Below are 21,595 nucleotides of genomic sequence, written 5' to 3'. Positions count from 1 at the left end.
AATTTTTTTTATATATAAATGTGCATGGCATACAGTTATCTTCAATTTGTTTATACATGTTTAATGTTTCAGTTTAAGTTTAAGTTCATTTTAGATTTATTTTAAGCTCTGAAATCTGACTTCATGCAATCATGATAAATAATAATTTGTAACATTGTGTGTTTTTATCAATGAATATAATGTTCAATTTTCAGTTGGTGGTCTTATCTCCTGATGTTATAAAATTTGGGGCGTGCGACACAAAAGACATTAGCCACATGTTGGTTGTCCCTGGCAACCAGAATGCCACATTGGTAAGGGTTTTTGACCTTCTGAATGTTTTCTAGATATATGAAGGCCACACATAATAGTTAGTTAATATAGGTGTTTCCCGTCCACATTTGTGCGGGAAGGTATTTTTTGTACTTACCTAACCCGTTTATTCTACAACGAAAAATGATGATCACTAAAGAGGCTAAAAAAACTTTGTAGTTGCAGGTATTTTTATGAGTCGTTCGGGAAACACTAAATAAGCTATTATAATTTCGGCTTCATCAGGGGGTCATATTGTGTCAATGCAATAAGATCAAATGCCTAAACTAAAGGGACTTACTCATGTTTTGGCAGTAATTTTGTTTTCCCCATTAATGCATCTGAAAACACAAGTTTTAGTGGGGAGTGAGCACATGCTGGAACGGTCATGGAAAAATTAGAAAACTGACAGTAAAACCACATGCCCACAAACATGGATAACCTAACCTTTAAGCCTTTTTTTGTAAAGCTATTATACTAATGCAATTTGAAATCGTGGACGTCAAAGACGATATTTGAGCAGTATTTTAATTTTAACATTCCTAATAATTTGCAAAACTTTTATTTAGTCATTCAAGTGCATTTTTCAAAAAAATGAGCAAGTCCCTCTTACAGTGTTGTGTCCTCCTTCATTCACATGCATTTGGGTACAAAGTGTGAAGCACACTTTTTAAATATGCGAAGGTAATTGGCTGATTTGAAAAACAGCTGAATACAAAGAAATTGTGCTAATGAATATCTGTAGTGCCTGTTAATGTAAATAGCTCAACATTTCTTAGATAAGTAAAACATCCTAAACAAAATTATGAAATTAATAATTATATATCAGTAATTGTTCATAATTGGAATTGTATGGACATCATAAACCATATGTATCACAAGAGAGCGTATGGAGCGCCGTGATGTGTTCCTTAAAAGTAAAGATATGAATGATGACAAAGTTATAATTTTGTCACGTAGGCAACTGAGTTTGGTCATGTAAAAAAAAAAAAGACTTATTTTCTCCATATTAGGGTGTCTTGGTATTTTATGAGAAATCATTTTCAAATTTCAAGCGCAAAACATGGATTCCATTGGGGAAAAAAGAATGGCGAACTGTTATTAAAATTATCATTTAATTTGTGTCCTATGTTTTATTTGTTAATGTGTTGTTTTTTTTAACTGTTAAAGGTTGAAGGGGAGAGTTATTTATGCAACATGACAGAACAGCAGGCCCAGGTGTTGTCCGATCTTCTAAACCAGGAGATATCGGATGAAACTCTCGTTAAAGTGGTGAGTAAAGATTAAAAATCAAACAAAACCATAATCAATTATCAGGGTGAGATATTCTTGGATTGGTTCATCACTTTAGCATCAGGTGTGATTTGATGACACCGTAACTATATCGATCGGCATCAGGTGAGACTTGATGATATTATAACTATATCGATCGGGATATCGATCGGGATTCTGTGAACATCCACAACAGCAGTTGCTATGTTTCTATTTCAGTTAAAACTGAGGGAGACAAACTTCACCTCCATATACTTGAAAGTTGAAGAGTTCCTAAATAATGTAAGAATCTTCTTATTTTTCCGTTAATTTCTTAAAAATGCTATATTTTTGTCAGTTTCAATGATTGCTTATTTTGATATCCAGACTTTATTAAAGAATGAATGATTATAAAAATTAGTATCTGTACCAGTAATTAATTTTTATGATGAATGTCTATGATATAATGTTGGAAGTCTATATAACTATTGTTTTTAAGGTTTTAGTTTTCTGAAATAGTTCCATCGAAAATAAAAGCTTGAATTTTTTTCTAAAACATCACTTAAATATCACATGATTTTGACATTTGAATAAAAATAACAATATACAGGTAAGGTTATTTATGTTGACATTGATCGACCCATTTTCAGATGGAGCGGTTTTACCTGTTCCAAACCTACCTCTTGGACTTGAGTATACTGGTGTCAGACCTGCCCCAGGATGGCTGTAACATTCTACACGAGGGCGATAACGATACAACATCAGCACCTGAGCCCACGACTGAAGCTCCGGGAAAGGGACAGAAATCTGTACGAGTTTGCTTCAACCTACAGGGACTTTAGTTCTAGAAATATTTCTCAGGGGTTCTAACGATCAGGGGCTATATTCAATAAGCAACTTAGATTGAACTTAAAATGAAGATTAGAACAAAGTGTTTTGATTGGCCTGTATATTTAGCTGACCAATAGCTTGAATGGAATCACTGAGGCGTGTCTAAGGAGAGGGATAAGATCAATATTGAATAGTCAGGCCTATGGTTATCCCTGAAATCAGGATTGGGAGCCTTAAACTCAGATTATTGTACAGTCTTACACCTATGACAGCTCTAGCTATAGTACATTATTTCAGGAAATAATTTTGGTTCATTATGTTAAGCCAGGATGGTTTTGCAAAATGAAACTATAATGAATAATGTTTAATGTGAAATTTGAAAATGGCTTTAAATCTAGAATGTTCACCCCCATCAAAGTTTTGAATATCATTACTAAAATGTGCAAACCATTTTTTAGGTAATTTTGTACAATATGTTCTGCTATGTCAAATACAAAGTGACTTAAATCTTGCAAGCACCAATTGCGGTTCTAGATTTAAAGTCTTTCTTTTATTAAATTTTCAAATAAACTTCTGCTAAAACTTTAAAGGAGATCAAAATTAAAACAAACAAATGAAAACTATACATTGTCCTTGTGGTTTGCAAAGTTCTTTTGTTTACAGTATACATAATAATAATAATCATATTTTTAGGTAGCACCAGATTCTGCAAAGAGTGATGAAGAAAAGAAGAAAAACAAATTTGCAGGTTTCTTAAAGTTCTGGAATGGCTTGCAGACAACAATTTGTGGCCATAAACCATCAAAAAGAGGTCATAATCAAGCTTCCAGTGATCAGAAGAATGACAAGCATTTGAATGATACTGATGTTAGCAAGTATGGCAATGATACAGATGATGATGGTTCTAAAGATAATCATCCAGATGTTTTGATTCACCGGCAAAGACGATCTTCAGGGGAAAGTGAGATGGGGGATATTGACCTAAGTAAGATATAAAGAAATTATTTAAAGTGACACTATTTTTCAAAATCAATGCATACACATGTATAATAAACATAGATTTTAAGTGATAAACCTTTAACTGCTTCCTCAATAATGCATTTATGGGAAACATTAATTACTGATAACAAGATTGTAACCGTATATTTAATAGCTAAATACGCAAACATATTGAATGATTGGTGAGTGCTAAAAGATAAACTGCCATCTACTATCGTCTCATAAGGTAGAAATACTGTGTTTTCTGCACCTTTCTTTCAAATTAAACTCAAATATCCTTCATAAAAACCATTGATTTCGACATTCAATCATCCCTTAAAAAAATTGTATTAATTGTGGTAAATCTTACTTGGGAGTAAGAGTGCATCTTTAACTGTGTTATAAACGATTGAAATCCTTCCGCATCCAACTGTTTAAAACTTGGATATATTGTCCACAGGTTTATTTGCTAAATTGCACACTTAAATTATTTGATTTGTTAATATTATTTTTTGTATAAATATTAACAAATCATATCTATTATCAATAATCATTTGGTTACTTTTAACCAATCCAAAGAATTAACCAGTTTTATATAAATGACTGCAATAGTATTAATGATTGTGTTGCTTTATCCAAATTTCTTTTAATTAATCAAATGAAATTACGGTCACAGGTCATTGCCATTGACCTTCAAACAAGTTAATCTACAACAGGGATACGACCCACTAGCCACCTGTAAAGTGAAAATGTTTATTTTTCAATTACCCAAACAAAATTTATTGACCCTCATGAAAAATGACAGAGATGTGTGAAATTGACAAGACCGGCACAAATTTTTGGCTGCCAACTGAGCTACTTTTTTGCAAACTTTGATTGCCCAATGGACGTCTGAACAAGTGTTGTTTGTATCCCTGTACAAATATATTTTGTCAGGGACACATGAAGTGTGGTGCAATTATAATCATGGAGCTAGTGCAGTGAAAAATGTGTATGCAATGTTTTCATTGGGCATAGAAGGAACCTGAACTTCGGGGACTTTTGCCTCTAAACCCTTAATTCCAAATCTTTCAGGTGAACTAGGTCTAGATGGGGGACAAAAACAACATCTGAAAATCCTGGTTCACGTTCTCTACAGCAACCCAAAACTGTTGTATGCCCCTAATAACACTGCTGTCCAGAAAATCATCAAAAAGGTTAGGGTTTTTTTTATATTTATATTTGTTCTCTTTAGCTCATTTGTTTTCTAAAAAAAAGTTGGTGTTTTCATGCTGTTCTTGCTGTTGTTGGCCATGATTCCCAAACCAATTAAGATATTCAAATGAAACTTGGTACAAATGTTGCCAGAGGCAATACGCTCATGTATAGCAAAGCCTGTAACCCTGGCTTGAATGATTGCTGAGTTATGCCCCTTTTTACACTGAAAAAAACCAGCATCTATAAATGATTGTTCACTCTTCTTGTTGACACTGTTTAACCTCATTGGAATTTTACCCGTATGATTTTGTCCTTGTGATCTACATTATATTTCATGAACTCATGTATTGACTATTGCCATGAGGAGCGTTTATCTTTTTTGTTTGATTTTTTTTCAGGTATGAATCTTACTAATTTACTTATGATCTTATTCAATCAAATTTATAAACTTTGTCAAATCACAGTTTCATATAAAAGTATTATACTCTTGCTTTGAAAACAAGGGCTATCAGCGTAATTGAAAGAGAAAGTTATATGTGTATTGAAACTAGGGATGGCAACAAGTAGAAAAATCAGTACTCAAGTACTTGCAAAATCTTCCGATCAAGTTCTCGGACAAACTTGAATTGGTTTTAGGAAGAAACACGTACAACCAAAAATGGCCGATACGTGGTGTAGATGGTGTATTATGGTTAAATTACAATACCAGAAAATTAAACTCAAAAAACCCTTTATTTTCTTAATACACATTATGTTTAAAGATGAGTTCTTGAGTACCCTGTTGCCATTCCTACTTGAACATTTTGTCTTTATTTTAGGCCAATGGAACATTTGAGATAGTATCGTCAGTATCAGACTATGCGAAAGAATGGCTCGCAATTTCCACTGACCTGAGGAGCTATCTTCAACTAGATTCTACTCGGCAGAATATTATAGCCATTCAACAGGTAAGTTAAGTTTGAAGAAGTTTGTAAAACCCTTGAGATTGTTTCATGAAAATTTCAAGTACTGTACTATCATGACATTCTTCCATTTATTTCCCTTAATTAAAGCAAATCCAGAAATAGTCTTTTCGAAAAAAAAGGATTCAAAAGCCTAATACTATAGAAAGGACACGGGCATTTTTTTCCCATTTAATTCTTGGGCAAAGAAGTGCGTCCTATACACAGTATAATATGGTATTGTTTAAAACCACTTTTAGGACATTTGTTAAAACAGCTACCTGGGCCCATTATTATGAACAGTCTCAAGTCTAGACTCAGAAAAGCACTTTCGTTAAATTACACCGTTATTAAGAAGAAAAGGGGATCTATTGCATAGCAAATGTTGAGTGCTTCATCAGTAAAATATTGTCTGAGTGTTAACTTGACAATGCCTTCACCTATGGTCCTCAAAATTGACTTGAAGACTGGGTCTGACCAGAATATGACCTCTATTCATTTTGAGTTCATTGGGTAAAAGGTCATGGTTGGTTTGGCATGAAGTAACTGGACCTGTACATTATATATGTCTCTATATTTAACTTTTTTTTTTTTTTTCTTTTTTTTTACTGCATCGAAGATTGACATCGTATTATATACTACTTGTATGTCACAATCAATTAGTATATCCAGAATGTCAACCGCATGTTAATGTATGAATGTAAAAATGTTAAATTTGAATGAACATTCAGTGGTCATGACCATAAAACTGCCTCATTGGCATTTAATGTGAAATTGCAAATCAGCTGACATTTTGGATCATGCATATTTTATTCAATTGTCCAAATTTTCCTGACAACATGGCACACAGGGGGGCATAATGTATGACAAACATCTGTTGTTCCATTTGTTTAACAAAAATAAATGTAAATAATTGAACAATTCCAAATAGTAAAAATATTCAGCAAATTTCATCGTCAACACTCAACTACAAGGAAAGTTATAATGAAATGATCATTAGCAGTTTCATCACTTGAGTTAGATCTAGACTCTAGCATTTTTATTAAATAACAAAGAATCCTTTTTATGCCATTTGCTTTGCAAAGATAAATGTCAGCATATTTCATCATCAAAACTCCATTTGCGGTTGTCTGGTTAGCACTGTGGTTAGCGCACTCGCTTCTCACAAAGGCAACCCTGGTTCGATTCTCGGCCTGGGCACATGTGAGTTTGGTTAGTGGTCACCAAGCCGGACAAGGGGTTTTCTCCGGGCACTCCGTTTCCCCCCACAACACAAGACCGCACTCTCGCGCAACAGCGTGCCAACGAGAGTGACTTAGTATAAGTTATCATAACTTTCTTCACAATCGTTGTAAAATATATGATGTTTAAACTAATACTTGAGTGGAAGGAAAGTTGCTATGAAATAAAGTTTGGCAGTTTTGCAACTCAAGTCCGAGACTTGAGTCTATTAGTAATCATGCCCCGTGATCTTTTGAGTAAGATGAAATAATTAATGACTCCCTGTCATCATGATATCTGTTCTTATCAATTCTAGATGCTTTTAAAGCTGCACTCTCACAGATTTACCATTTTTCCAACTTTTTTATTTTTTGTCTTGGAATTAGCAATTTTTTGCGTAAATATCTGCAAACCAGTGATGTAAGACTGTCGACAAAAGATCAGACCACAGTTTTTTTATATTTCCATTCAAAATTTAATGTTTTATGGCTTAAACCGTAACTAACGGTTTAAGAAAAATGCATAAAACATCAATTTTGGAGAAGAAATACGAAAATCTGCGATCTGATCTTTTGTCATCAGTCTTTTATCACTGGTTTTCATATATTTATGCAAAAAACTGCTCATTCCAAGACAAAAAATGAAAAAGTTGTCAAAACGTTCAATCTGTGAGAGTGCACCTTTAAGTCTAAATAGCCATGGTCAATTGAGGTAAAAATGATTAATTCATGATTTTTAAAAGACCAGATTTAATAGGGCTCATTTATGTTTTACACTGTCCGACATTGAACAAAAATTATTTTGTGAAAACAAAATGTTTGTTACAATCCAAAGACATCATCAAAAGTTCATTTAAGAGCTTGGATGTAAAATAATTATTTAAAAATGTGACTGAATATACTCTGTTTTGTTAAAAAGCTAAGTAACAGTAATAAAAATAGAATCATTTTAGGCTTGGATTAACAAAACTCTGTTCAAATGAGTTCAGCCAGTTGCTGTGAGGTCCCTTAAATAAAAATCCTGTTTTTTTTAAAATCAGGGGTCTTGTGATAAAAAATCATCTCATTCTGGTTAGAGCTACAGTTATATTCCTAGCAGTGATGCAACAACTGAGTATTTAAGTACCTGTTGATAAAATGATAAAGTAAGGAATTGAAAACTTTTTATGGTTTGTTTTCAGATTCAAAAAGATCTTCGCCAGGAGACCAGCCTGTTATCCATTCTCCAGCTATCCAAAGACCCACGCGTGTTTAAATTCCTCAACCTGACTATTCCTGATGCCGATTTCTTCCTGAAAGAGATCGATTCAATTGACAATGCAGCCTGCACTTGGCTTACACTTATGTCTGGTCTCAACTTTGACGTGTTTCAAGGATTTCATAATGAAGGCGAGCTGACCGATTTCTTCCTTACCAGACAGTACCATGAGAATGTCAGCGTTGTTGCAGGTAAGGCCTAAAAATCAACAACATTTGGTTCAAGTTATCTGCTCCTTTGTAAACTACGAATTAGGTGTTGAATACTGTCTTTATATAAAAAACAAGAGGGTTGATGTCATTATCGGGGTATGAACGCAATTGGGCTGGTCTAAGTGTGTGGAGTCTGAAGGACTCCACGTGTACTTTGACCGGCCCAATTGAGTTTGTATCCCCGATAATGACATCAATACCGAAATTCATTACTTATATTTACACCAATAGTTCATTATTTAATTAAAAAATGTTTAAAAAATAATTCATTTCAGTGAAGAAAACCTTACAGTTATCATTTCTTACCCATTCTGTAAATCAAACGACCTGACTGTAACCGGAAACATTTTTTTTCAAATGACGTCACAATAACGCGGGAAAAGATCAACCACTTGAAATCACTTTTAGACGTAAAATTGAAACACTTATGGCAACACTACATTTAAAATATAATAAATTAACACTTTCTAAAATGTTGATTTATATTTACGGGACCTGCTGACACCAAACAAACAATAAAAAGATCAATAGTGTTCATGTATATTGTTATGCTATGAATTGGGATCCGAACATATCCGAAGATGTTACGTTCATCGATTGATAAACACAATTGCCAAAAAGCAGTTCATTTAAGGAATGGAAGTTGAGGTGTAAATATTTTGTTGTAAGCTTAATGACCAGACCGCTCTTAAAATCATAAGTGATTGATACAAAAGCTTCAAAACTTACTTACTAATATCTGTTTTAAGATTTAATTAACAAAAGCCATGGGGTTTTGGTACATATGCACTCTTTTATACATGTAACTAGTAAAATTGTATATGAGAACATACTCAGTTAATAATTTTTTTGACAACTATTGTATGAAATGATGGGCCCAGTTTCAATGAGTTTCTAAGTCGTAAATTTAACGTTGTTTAAGAGTGCTCAGGTACATTGTAAAGCTATGGGCAGAATCTATGGGATGAATGTCCTTACAAAATATTGAAGCGCAGTTTATGCCAAAATAAGGTTACACATTGAAATTAACAGTCTTAAGCCGTATGACCTTTATTGAAATGGGGCCCTGATATCCTTATGTTGTGGCATCCATAGATTGATGCTATCATAAGTACAGGTAAAATGTTTAAAACAATACACTAGAAAAACTCTTCTATTGATATTGTACTGACAATTTGCCATACATTCAGGTCTGGTGTTTGAGAATATTGAAGCCAACAAGACACTTCCACCACACATCCGCTACAAGATCCGGCAGAACGCAACGTTCGTCCCGACGACAAAACGTGTACGGAGGAAGTACTGGTTCCCGGGGCCAGGCTCTGGGGAATACCCGTACTACAACTTCGGGTTTATTTGGATACAGGTGGGTTGGGGTTGATATGAGACAGAATGTAGGGAAAAAAAAATGTCTGAGGAATACAGTGTAAGAGATCATGTTTTCAAGCACTAGTTTGAATTTTCTTTGTTTTTACATACAATACCTGGGTCCACATAAACATTCAGCCCGAGGGCTTTTTCTGACCATTTGGGTAAAAAGATATTAATTTAGACAAATTGAGAAAATTTGCATCGTGCATGGTTTAAGTCAAGAATCCGGCCATTTTGGATTTTTTTCTCGAAATAGGGAAAAATATACATATTTGGTATTGGGAATGGGTCAGACAATCTGACTTTTGAGATGGGCAGAAAGAGGCCTGTAGTGTGGCTCTATGTATCTTATAGAACTTCAGAAAATCTCGACCAGACATTTGCCCCTGCACTTGAAATATGGACAAAAAGAACCGGAAGCAATATGATTACATGTAGATATGTTTAAGTGTTTGTTCACGAGTGGCTTGGTATTTCTTAAATTCGTAAAATCCAAACTATAGTATATAGATCAAAATAAGAATCATGTAAAAATTTATGAATTCACATGGAGATATGCAGATGCATTGCTTGTCTCAACTGACACATGTACAGGTGGCTTCAAAACAACGATGATATTGCGCTCACAATGCTGTATGATACTGTTCTTTCGAATGTGATACATACAATGCAGTTTAATGTGATAACAACAATTCATGCCTTTGTTTTACATGTATTGGAGAACTGCAAAAAAAGTCAAATAATTCACTCGGCAAGCAGGAAGAAATAGAGAGAACATGAGAAGTAACCGTTGCTAGGATACGTTACAATAGTAATAATATGAAACTTGATTCTGATGATATTTCTTTAATTTCAGGACATAATAGAGCGAGCGATCATTAATGTACAGGTTGGACAAGATGTGGTAGAGCCGGGGGCATACATGGTCCGGTTCCCTTACCCCTGTTGGCTATATGACAAGTAAGTGTTATGTTGAAATTATAATATGGTTGAGGGATTTCGTAGTAAAAGAGATAAAAGAATCCCAGGTTGGACAAGACAGCATCATCGTTACCAATGCCTGCTCTATGACAAGTAAGTAGAATTGTCCACAATGTTTATTAGTGGTGATGGTAGTAGAAGAATTAATTTGTGTTTTGGCAGGAAGTGGAAGAGTCTAGGGCAGGTTTAAATAAAGATCTTAGTAAGTAATTGAAATTATTTTAATCATAGTTTTGTTATTTTTCTACATATTTTTGTGATTGTACTTTAGCCAGTATTAAAAATGAACGCAATTTTGAGGAAATAAAACATAAAATTTGACATTTATGATTTTTGAGCAGTTTTAAAAATTATTGACGTTATGAGTAATTAATATCATGGAATAAAAGGCACCCCTGGAGCTTAAACAGTCTAGTTTTCCTACCTCTGTACTTCTTGGTTAAACCATGTTTCATTTCTCTTGAATTTCTGGTTTGTGTTTATGATCGAGCGCTAATGCCGCTATGCATGACAATCTCCTGGGTGTATTCCGTCGCCATGCTGGTACAGAGTATTGTCAATTAACCCTTTAGCACATAGACAAGTGGCCAGATTACACCTCCCAGTCAATAGCCAACTTACTGATAAGCAGTCCTTATCTGCATAGGTACTTTTCAGGATATTTGAAAATGAGAAAATGAATACAGCAGTATGACCTTAAAATCAATATAATCCAAATAATTGTTTCCAAATCTTTTTTATGTGAATACATTTTTATAGATAATTAAATTATCTAATAAATGGTGTCAATAATGAAATATAAAATTATTTTATTTCATCTGTGAATGCATTTCCAAGATAGAATTGTAACATTTCTTTGAAATGTCATAACTGCATTAAATCAAAGGGTAATAAAATGCTGGGATCGATCTAAATTTTATTACCCCTATCATAAAAAAGACCCATATGGATTAAAAAGCCGACAATTGATTTTCTTGTGTATAATACACAGAAATGTGGCAGGAATATCCGGTGTCATCCAGCTGAGAGATCCAGTCCAGAGTGTCTGTTTAACTTTATTACCCCCTCATAAAATTCTTTACAAAAAGAATGTCGAGAAATGTTTTCAAAGTAATGAATAAAAAGATCTAGATCATGAAACGCTTGCACAAATGTGTTTACTTGACCTATTTTACGACCGAAACCATGCTTGCCATTGATTAGCTCAGCAGAAAATTTACTCATCATTTTCTCGGCTACTTATTGTTTCTATTGTTTGTAACACAAAATATTATCTTCAAATAATTATAATCTTAATTGATTTTAATGGTTAATTCAACTGACATAATATATTCAATGATTTACGCATCAATGTTTTTGGGAAAATTCCATACTGTACAGTACTGCTATTCCTCAAGGATTTATTACGTCACAGTGGGATCTCACACCTATGATTGGCAGTATAAATAATAACCTTCAAGTTTTAGCAGACGACATTTTCGAGGGATAATCAATACACAAAAGGTTAAGCTTTAGCTTTATAAACATCCGGGATATTGTTTACAAAAAGAAATATGCAAAATTGAAGTATTGAAATGACCCTATTGAAATATGCGGGAGATGCGTATACATCCAGTAGTGTATAGGGTCAGTCAGATGCGTTTACATCTGCTAATGAGCTATGTCGGCCTATCTCGTATACATGCGCTAAAGGGTTAAAAAGATGTCTAACATAATTCTTGTATTTCAGGTTTGTGTTTATGATCGAGCATGTAATGCCGCTATGCCTGACGATCTCCTGGGTGTATTCCGTTGCCATGCTGGTGCAGAGTATTGTTTACGAGAAAGAACAAAGACTTAAAGAGGTAGGCAACAGTTTGTCTTTCTGAGAGAAGTATGCTTGCTAGGCACTTTCGAATTTTCCTCATTGAAAATAAGTAATTTAATAAGCTATTTATTGATAACCCCATTTATAAAGTCCCTTACTCGTGCACAGTAAGCTCATAGTGTAAGACCCACATTTCATGACCGAAAAAATAAATATATTATCTAAATGCCGAAGAATGATCGCAGCGTTCTATGTAAGAAATGCGCAGTATCTTGATCATAATCCCATTTTGAAAAACTTTTCTATAAATTACAATCTATATTAGCTATAATGGCACCACAATAACGGCACCACTTTTTTGAGGATGGTGGGGAATGGGTCGACAGTCCTGGAACAATTGAGTTTCAAATTTTTAGAAATCCTGCATTTAACTGCATTATAAATTTCACTCTATATTACAAAATGTGTGCATGCTAACATTTACTACCATTATATAATTATGTACTTAAACAACAATCCCTTTCCACCAAGGTTATGAAAATGATGGGCTTGAGTAACGCTGTCCATTGGCTTGCATGGTTTATTACGACGTTTGTCCAGTTCACTGTTACGATGATTGTGCTGACGGTCATGTTGAAATATGGCCGCGTTCTAATCTACAGTGATCCCCTCCTCGTGTTCACTACACTGGAACTGTTCTCCATAGCAACCATCTCCTTCTGGTTAGTTATTGGCAATTTTTGGATTTATTTATTTCTGTATATTTTGTTATTTATATATTCATTCATTTGTTCGATAGTTTGTTCGCTTGTAAGATTGTTGTTTGTTTTTCGCTCCTTCATTCATTCATTGGACTCATGATTGGTGTAAACACTATGTTTGAAAATATATTTTCAGGTGTTGGTTGAAGTTAATTATAAAAGCTAATGAATAAATGTTGATGAAAATGCTATATTTTACGAGTGGCGTAGCCACGAGTAAATAATTTACTTTTTTTGTTTACAAGATGAAATGTATTGAGATCTTACACTGAAATAAACACTCCTTTTATTTATTATATGCTTTAAAAGCATTTAAATAAGACATTTGGATATCCATGTGACATTTCGCAATCTTTTTTATGAAGTGACCAAAATGTTAAAGCTGTACTTGATGTATTGTTACAATGTACATGTAGCTAAATTTAAAAATTAACATAACTGTATTGGCATTATCTAACGAGGCTCTTGATATACCGAAGACGAACAGAGTATGTTATAACTGTAACCTATTTCCAGTTTCCTGATCAGCACGTTATACTCAAAGGCAAAGGTTGCAGCAGCATGTGCGGGAATCATCTACTTCCTGACTTATGTTCCGTACATGTACGTCGCCATCAAGGAAGATGTTGCTGGGGACAATATCTCATCCATTGTGAAAACCTTTGTTGTAAGTATTTATTATACCCCCGACAAACGAAGTTTGAAGGCGGCATATTGGAGTCACCCTGTGGTCGGTCGGTTGGTCAGTTGGTCCGTCAGTTTGTCGGTCGGTCCGTTGCAATTTACCTTGTCTGGAGCATAACTTAAAAACTACTGGATGGAATTAGATTAAACTTCATACAATGATAGAGCATAATGAGAGGAAGTGCAGTGTTCAATAACCATAACTCTATTCTTGCTTATTACTGAGTTATGCCCTTTGTTACTTTTTTTGTCCGGAGTATAACTTGAAAAGTACTGGATGGAATTAATTGGAACTTCATGCAATTGTAAAGCACAATGAGAGGACATTTGCATTGGAGAAAGTAACTTGAGATGGATAAAGACTGCTTTGAAAACAATTTCAACAGGTGTTTAACCCCGCTTAGGGCCTAAATTTATCTAAGGGCTATTCCATTCCATATAGCATATAACCCCAAGGGGAAAGGCAAAATTTACCCTTTTAGGGTCCAAATTAGCTAAAAATAGACACCCACCCATATACAATATAAATAATTGCCTTATCTCGGGGGTTATATGATTTTATTGAATAGCACTTACTCAGAACTAGATTTTTCAGGATTTGGATTTTAGTCTGTAATCATCTTTGTCAATGTTTAACATCTATGCATGCTTTCTATTTCAGTCTCTGTTTTCAACAACAGCCTTCGGATTGGGCGGGAAGTATTTTGCCTTTTACGAAGAAACCGGCGTAGGGGTCCAGTGGAACAACATTCACACATCGCCCGTTGAGGGAGACCAGTATAATCTTCTAATGGTGCACTTGATGATGATATTGGATTCATTTCTGTACGCCCTGCTTGCCTGGTACATAGAGGCAGTCTTCCCAGGTGATTTTTGCATTGGTCACTTGACCTTTTTTTTAAATAAAGAAGTACAGGTATTGTAATAACCCTGGTGGTGAAGTCATCTTCAATCATGGCAAAAGGTCTTGTGCAAAAGATTGAATGCTGTCAATAGCTCGAAAATTGATATTTTCATGAAATGTGTTAAATATGTACTCATGAATAATATCATCAAATGTACAACAACAACATAATTATCATGATTATTAATTGAGTATTTAGCAAGTGTCAGAAATAAAATAAAAAAAATAACTCTAAATAAGCATTGCGAAATATTTTCCCGCCTGGCTTTTTGTTTTAAAAAATATAATGAATCAACAAGGAATGAAGGAGTCAGTTGTATGATACACTTGTCCATAACATGGCCCCAATGGCAATAGGCATATGCCTAAAAAGTCCAAATATTTTTGTTTTGATATTTGTTGAATTATGACCAAGATTTTTCTTCAAACACTGTCTTCCTCTTGTGGCACGACATGTTTTGTAAGGAATGTAAAAACATTTTTGAAAGAACTTTGGTGATGGCATATTTTGTAAGAGCTTCACATTTATGATATATTTTAACAATGGCCCCATCTTATCGAATACTGTTTTGACTATTGTGCGATTAATTTTTTGAAGATGGATACTTCTATGTAGTAATAATATGTATTTTGAAAGTAATAGTTGTATTTGTTATTTTGAGCATAGTTGTGTTTAAATTTACAAACTTGAGGACAAAAAAATGATCTGGTTAGGGTTACATCCTTTCAAAAACAGGTAGGGTAGGCAGGCTTCTTTTTTTTTTTATTAGACATAATTATGCAAGAACATTAATTTTATTGTCACCATTGGAGAATGGTGTTAAAGTAAGCTTCTGTATGAAGCTTAAAAGGTCTAGACTACATATTAAAACACACACTTAATTAAAAAAAATTAACAAATGACTATAAAAACCGTAGTTAGGGTCGCATAACCCGAAACAAATTTAGCTTTTATTAGGTCTTAACATAATGTCTTACCTAAAGTCTTGAATTTATGATATTTTGTTATAAGCTCATTGATAAAGAGGCTCCTTTGTTCCAAATAGGCCAGTATGGTCTACCGAGGCCATGGTATTTCCCCTTGACGAAGACGTACTGGTGTGGCGGGGCTCACAAGTTGACCGACGGGGAGTGCTGCAGCATGTTCAGTCTCTGCGCGAGACATCGGGGATTCTCTGTCATGGAGGATGAACAGGCAGGGGCTATTGGGCGCGATCCTAGTGAGTTATTATTTTAATGGACACAGGCTGTATTCATTAAGTTATGTAGCATCTTAGTGTAAAATTTCTTCTATGTGAAAAAATAATAATTCTAAGTTGAATTTAAAGAAAACTTACAATATTTTCCACCATATAAATGAGAAAAGAAAGAAAAAGGTCAGAAGAATAAATGCATGAGAAATTTGATGAAAACTTGTGAGTATTTAAGATTTCGTTGTTAAAAACATTTTCACTAGGTTGAATTTTTTACTAAGATCCTTTATGAATACGTCCCCAGGAATCTCGTTACATATGTTGAGTCTGTGTGCACGATATCCGTGAATCTCATTACTGTTGATAAGGAAACAATCTGGACCCCATTTCAAAATAGATCGAAAGGCTTCAAATCGTAAATTTCTAGGCGTAGCCTCTATTTTGGTATAAACTGTGTTTTAACAAAGATATCGTAAGGGCATTTTATGCAGCATAAGGTTTACAAGTAAGATATCTTATTGGAACCTGGCCCATAGCTATTTGAAAAGACTCTGCATTATGTCAGACATACCAATACATTGTATAACTGTGATAACATTTTTGAATTTGCAGAGGAACAGCTGGAGACATCGTCTCCATGCTTGAGACTGAAGCAAACCACCTGACACAAGTGTTACTATTGACTATTTGACAAAGATGTTTTAGAACGGACACAAGCCAGGCGTCAATAAAATTTATTCCCAGAATATACCTTGATATTTTCATACATTTCAGATTATGCCTCCAAGTTTGAAACTGAGCCAAGTCATCTGACGCAGGGGGTGACCATTGACCATTTGACCAAGGTTTACAAAACTGGACACAAGCTTGCAGTTAAGGATCTCTGTTTGAATCTGTACGAGGACCAGATTACATCCTTTCTGGGTCATAATGGCGCTGGCAAAACTACCACCATGTAAGTTTTTATGGTTTACAGTAATTTCATACCCAAGTCATTTCGTACCCTAGTCATTTCGTACCCTTGTCATTTTGTACCATAGTCGTTTCGGTTTTCAATAATTTTGTACCCTTTTACATAGTCACTTCATGCCATAGTTATGTTGTACACTTTACAACGTAATTTTTTACCTGACCTCAAGTTATTTCGTAACCTATATTTTATTTTGCTTTTAAAGTTATTTTTCTGGTAAAATAGACTAATTAAGTGAATATATATATATTCATATATTTGAATCTGTTATGAATTTAATGTTGGAGTTTGATAATTTAAAAACAAACTACAACGTGTTACATGCAAATGAAACTTTTTGTTTTACATGAACTTAAGTAATATAAGAACAAACATGAACACCAATGTGGATCTTAGTGTTGAAAACAAACAAAGAATGAAATTTATGTATGACATAGCCCATGATGGGTATGGGTTTTCACAAAAATGCTTTTCAATGGTTTGTCGGTAGTTGGAAATGAGGTTTACAAAGACAAAAGCTCAAATTATTGTCATAGCCTTGGTGTTGTTGGAATTGACATCATCAATGTGAAAAAACCTATTAGTTTACCGTGACTTCATCAAAAACTCCACAAATCTTTCAAAAATTCCCATGAAACAAAGTACACCTGTAACCAATGACAATATTTGCATAAAAGTTCATTAAATCAGATTTTTTTTTTTTAGTTATGCACCTTGATTGTCTGACAGTTGTTTAAAAAAGTCTCACAGAAATTTGTTAACATGTTATCAGTGACATTGTGTACATGTGTTGCAGGGCCTTTAACTCTGCCTTTAATTTTTGTCTGACAGTTGTTCAAGAAATTCACACAGAATCTTGTGAACATGTTTTTAATGACATTTTGTACATACATATATGTTGCAAGGCCTATATCTCTGATTTAATTATTGTCAAGTTATGTATTGTGATGAAAGTAAAACGTAAAAATAACAATAACAGATTGTTTGAATTGGTGATCTTTTTTTCAGGTCCATTTTGACAGGTCTGTTCCCACCAACTTCTGGCTCAGCGACGATATACGGGCACGACATTCGCCTGGACATGGAGGTTATCCGCCAAGGTCTTGGCATGTGTCCGCAGCATAACGTTCTCTTTGATAAACTCACGGTGGAGGAACATCTCTGGTTTTACGCCAGACTAAAGGGCATGAAAACATCAGATATCAACTCCGAGATGCACATGTAAGGTTTTTTAAAGGACAGTGAATGGTTACATGTATGTGGACCTATTTTCTCAAAACTTATTGAGCTTAACTCCCTTAAGTATCTTTTTTTCATTTTGCAAAAGTACTCACATAAATATGTTTCTTCCAAATCAAAAAGTACTTAATCTTTTGTATTTCAAATATTTTATCCTTTAAAAGCCTGAAAACTCAATAAAAAGTGAATATTACACAATTTATACCAAATATGAAAAATAATCTGCTGGGCTTGATCCTGTTATAAGGAACTTAAGATGTAGCCAGAAAATGGTGCCAGGGTTTTAACTTGTTTGGTTTTTAAGCTGGTACATGTTAGGCCTTTAATTGAGTCTGCTGTTGATATTTTTAACTAGTTTGTTAAATATCTTTCAACAGATTTAATCCTGACCTTATTGAAGAACGTATTTCTTCATTTTGAAAATTTAATGTAACAACAATTGTTTGGTAAGCACATACCCTTCTAACGAAGATGTCCCGCTATTTATTTATGTCCTAGGCACATGTCAGTTTGGTTTATGATCAACAAGCCATACATGTCAGGTTTCTCAGGGTACAGCGGTTTTCCCAACATCACAACCCCACACTCCTATGTAACATTGTTGCAATAAACGTGATCAATATCATGTTGTTTAAACAATTGTAGAGTTAATACATTACTGTTGTGTTTAATTTTATCAAATCGAAAAAGTCATTGCTTTTTTATACACCCATCTTACGATGGCCGTATTATGGGAACACCCATGGCGGGCGGGCGGCGGGCGGCTCCACAATGTTGTCCGCTCTCTAACTTGAACATTTCTCATCCAATTTCCACCAAACTTCATGAAAGTGTTTGTTGGTGAAATATCTAGGTCAAGTTCGATAACCAGCCAAATCGCTTTAGGCACTCCAGAGTTATGGCCCCCTGAATTTGTCAAAATTGGCCATTTTAGCTTTGTCCGCTCTCTAACTTGATCATTTCTCATCCAATTTCCACCAAACGTCATGAAAGTGTTTGTTGGTGAAATATCTCGGTCAAGTTCAATAACCAGCCAAATCGCTTTAGGCACTCCAGAGTTATGGCCCCCTGAATTTGTCAAAATTGTCCATTTTAGCTTTGTCCGCTCTCTAACTTGAACATTTCTCATCCAATTTCCACCAAACTTCATGAAAGTGTTTGTTGGTGAAATATCTAGTTTACGTTTCATTTTATTATGATTGTAAATATTTTAGCTTATTGTAATAATAAAACAGATCAGGAAGGAGTTATCGATAAGTGTATGGGTCTTTACTTGAAATCAAGTGAATTTGAACTTACCCTTACCTGTGACGTTGTTGTTAAATACAATTTTTTTATTAATTAATTATTATTGAAAAACCTTTCAGGATGATAGAGGACCTTGGACTTCCTAATAAACGTAAAAGCCAGGTGGACTGTTTATCCGGGGGTATGCAACGTAAGCTCTCTGTTGCCATCGCATTCGTTGGTGGATCCCGAACAGTCATCTTGGACGAGCCAACAGCAGGAGTCGACCCTTACGCCAGACGCGCCATCTGGGACCTGTTGATCAAATATAAGAGCGGACGTACAATTCTCCTCTCGACACATCATATGGATGAGGCAGATTTGTTGGGTGACAGGATTGCGATTATTTCCAATGGGGCACTGAAATGCTGCGGAAGCCCGCTGTTTCTGAAGAATACCTTCTGTGAAGGGTACCATCTAAAATTGGTTAAACAGGAAAATGAAGAAGGTACCGGTACTTCAGATTTCAGACTGTTTTGCAATTAATGATAAGCTTGTCTTAAAAAAGCAAAGCTACCTTTGATTTTTATTAACCATTGAATCAGTAATATTTTAGACAGATCATCTTCCATATACTAGCCATTATCCAGTTACCTTTAGCTTTTTTTCTTTAACGCTCATGATAAAAAATTATGAGTGAATACTTCTGACTGGTTGTAAATGTAGGTATGTTGAATCATCTTTCTAAGTGAGAATGTATAGCATGAATAACTGTCATTTAATTTCACTATTGTGTTGTGATTTTATTCCAGATGTGATTTCCACAGATGACCTTGACACAGAAGATCCTACCCACAATGCACCAGCAACAGGAAGTAAGTGTGATGCCGGTTCCGTGACCCAGTTTATACAGAAGTATGTGTCCACTGCCTACCTGAAAACGGACACCAAAAGAGAGCTACATTATATCCTGCCTTATGAAGAGGCAAAGAAAGGCAATTTTGAAAGACTTTTTCAGGTTTGTTGAAATATTTTTATGAGATCACAAATGACTGTTGTTAAAGAAAAGCAAATTGTATGTGCTGTCTTAGCCTTTTTGCTGTTGTACACATTGGGACTTGCTTTGTTGTTTAAAAACATTGGCCTTTGCCATTTAAGATACTCAAATGAAACTTGGTACACATGTTGCCAGAGACAAAATGCACATGTACAGCAAGGGCTATAGCTCTGTCTTTAACAAATGACAACTTTTTTACTTGTTCGACTGATTTATATTTAGCTCAACTATTCGAAGCATAAGGAGAGCTATCCTATTCACCCGAGCGTCGGTGTCTGTGTCGGCGTAACCACTAATGTTAAAGTTTTTGTAAGAGTTTGCGTACCACCTCAAATATTGACATATATGGCTTTGAAACTTTGCACACTTGTTCAACATCATGCCCCCACCCTGTACACAGGATGAGGTAATTCTATCAAGCATTTTGATAAAATTATGCCCCTTTTTTACTTAGAATTTACGTTAAAGTTTGCGTACCACCTCAAATATTTTCCATTCAATTTATGTAAATATCTCAGCACATCATGTATTGCATTGAAATCTAATCTAACAGTGATCCATGCATGTTTCTCCAAAACTTTTTAATCCATACACTGAAAAGCGGCGGAATAGTCGAGCGCGCTGTCTCTGTGACAGCTCTTGTTTAATATTGGTGTCCGTTCCACTGCACTCTTGTTCTTTAAGTTAAGGCTCTGAGAATTGCTATGTCCTTCTTAAAACAACTGTTACTTTCAACTAAGTATGAAATAATGTCATATATGTAAAGCTTAGACCAATGTATCAAATTGATAAAAATCCAATTGCAACCATTTCCACAAATGATTTTTAAAATTGCATATGGCCATAAGATGATTAAAACTGAGGTGATTTTGATCTTATTCAGGCCCTTGAGTCTGGGGACAAGCAGCTTTACATCACCAGTTATGGTGTTGCCGATAGCAACCTGGAGGAGGTTTTCTTGGAGGTTACAGAGAATGCCATCAGGGATGAAGAGGGTAACGAAATATTAATAATAAGCTTAGGGCTATTCCATTTAAACATTTAAATTATACCAACCCCCTTCAAAAGCAAATTTACCCTTTTAGGGTCCAAATTAGCAAAAAACAGACACCCACCCATATACAATGTAAAAATAATTGCATTCCCCCGGTTTTCTTTTATGTTTTTATGGAATAGCCTTAATATCAAATAAAATTAGATAGGGGATAATAAGAGTAAGCCG

At 34.6% G+C, this 21,595-nt stretch overlaps 1 protein-coding gene across 2 annotated transcripts in view; it reads left to right on the top strand.

Moving 5' to 3' along the window:
- LOC128213198 (ATP-binding cassette sub-family A member 2-like) overlaps positions 1–21,595 on the top strand; it is a 59,367-nt gene that overhangs the window by 17,538 nt on the left and 20,234 nt on the right. For both annotated transcript variants that reach the window (XM_052918754.1, XM_052918755.1), the window contains exons 8-27: positions 195–293; positions 1,462–1,563; positions 1,783–1,845; positions 2,193–2,351; positions 3,067–3,358; positions 4,426–4,547; positions 5,367–5,495; positions 7,891–8,158; positions 9,370–9,545; positions 10,407–10,510; positions 12,261–12,375; positions 12,870–13,060; positions 13,616–13,766; positions 14,445–14,649; positions 15,734–15,907; positions 16,655–16,835; positions 17,859–18,071; positions 19,457–19,824; positions 20,129–20,334; positions 21,257–21,368. In XM_052918754.1, coding sequence (XP_052774714.1) covers positions 195–293; positions 1,462–1,563; positions 1,783–1,845; positions 2,193–2,351; positions 3,067–3,358; positions 4,426–4,547; positions 5,367–5,495; positions 7,891–8,158; positions 9,370–9,545; positions 10,407–10,510; positions 12,261–12,375; positions 12,870–13,060; positions 13,616–13,766; positions 14,445–14,649; positions 15,734–15,907; positions 16,655–16,835; positions 17,859–18,071; positions 19,457–19,824; positions 20,129–20,334; positions 21,257–21,368 — 3,430 coding nt within the window. The remainder of the gene's footprint in view (positions 1–194; positions 294–1,461; positions 1,564–1,782; positions 1,846–2,192; positions 2,352–3,066; positions 3,359–4,425; positions 4,548–5,366; positions 5,496–7,890; positions 8,159–9,369; positions 9,546–10,406; positions 10,511–12,260; positions 12,376–12,869; positions 13,061–13,615; positions 13,767–14,444; positions 14,650–15,733; positions 15,908–16,654; positions 16,836–17,858; positions 18,072–19,456; positions 19,825–20,128; positions 20,335–21,256; positions 21,369–21,595) is intronic.

The sequence above is a fragment of the Mya arenaria genome, chromosome 13 (genome assembly GCF_026914265.1).
Source record: "Mya arenaria isolate MELC-2E11 chromosome 13, ASM2691426v1".
Lineage (NCBI taxonomy): Eukaryota > Metazoa > Mollusca > Bivalvia > Myida > Myidae > Mya > Mya arenaria.
Note: the sequence above shows the minus strand (reverse complement) of the source record. Positions and strands in the feature narration are given on the sequence as shown.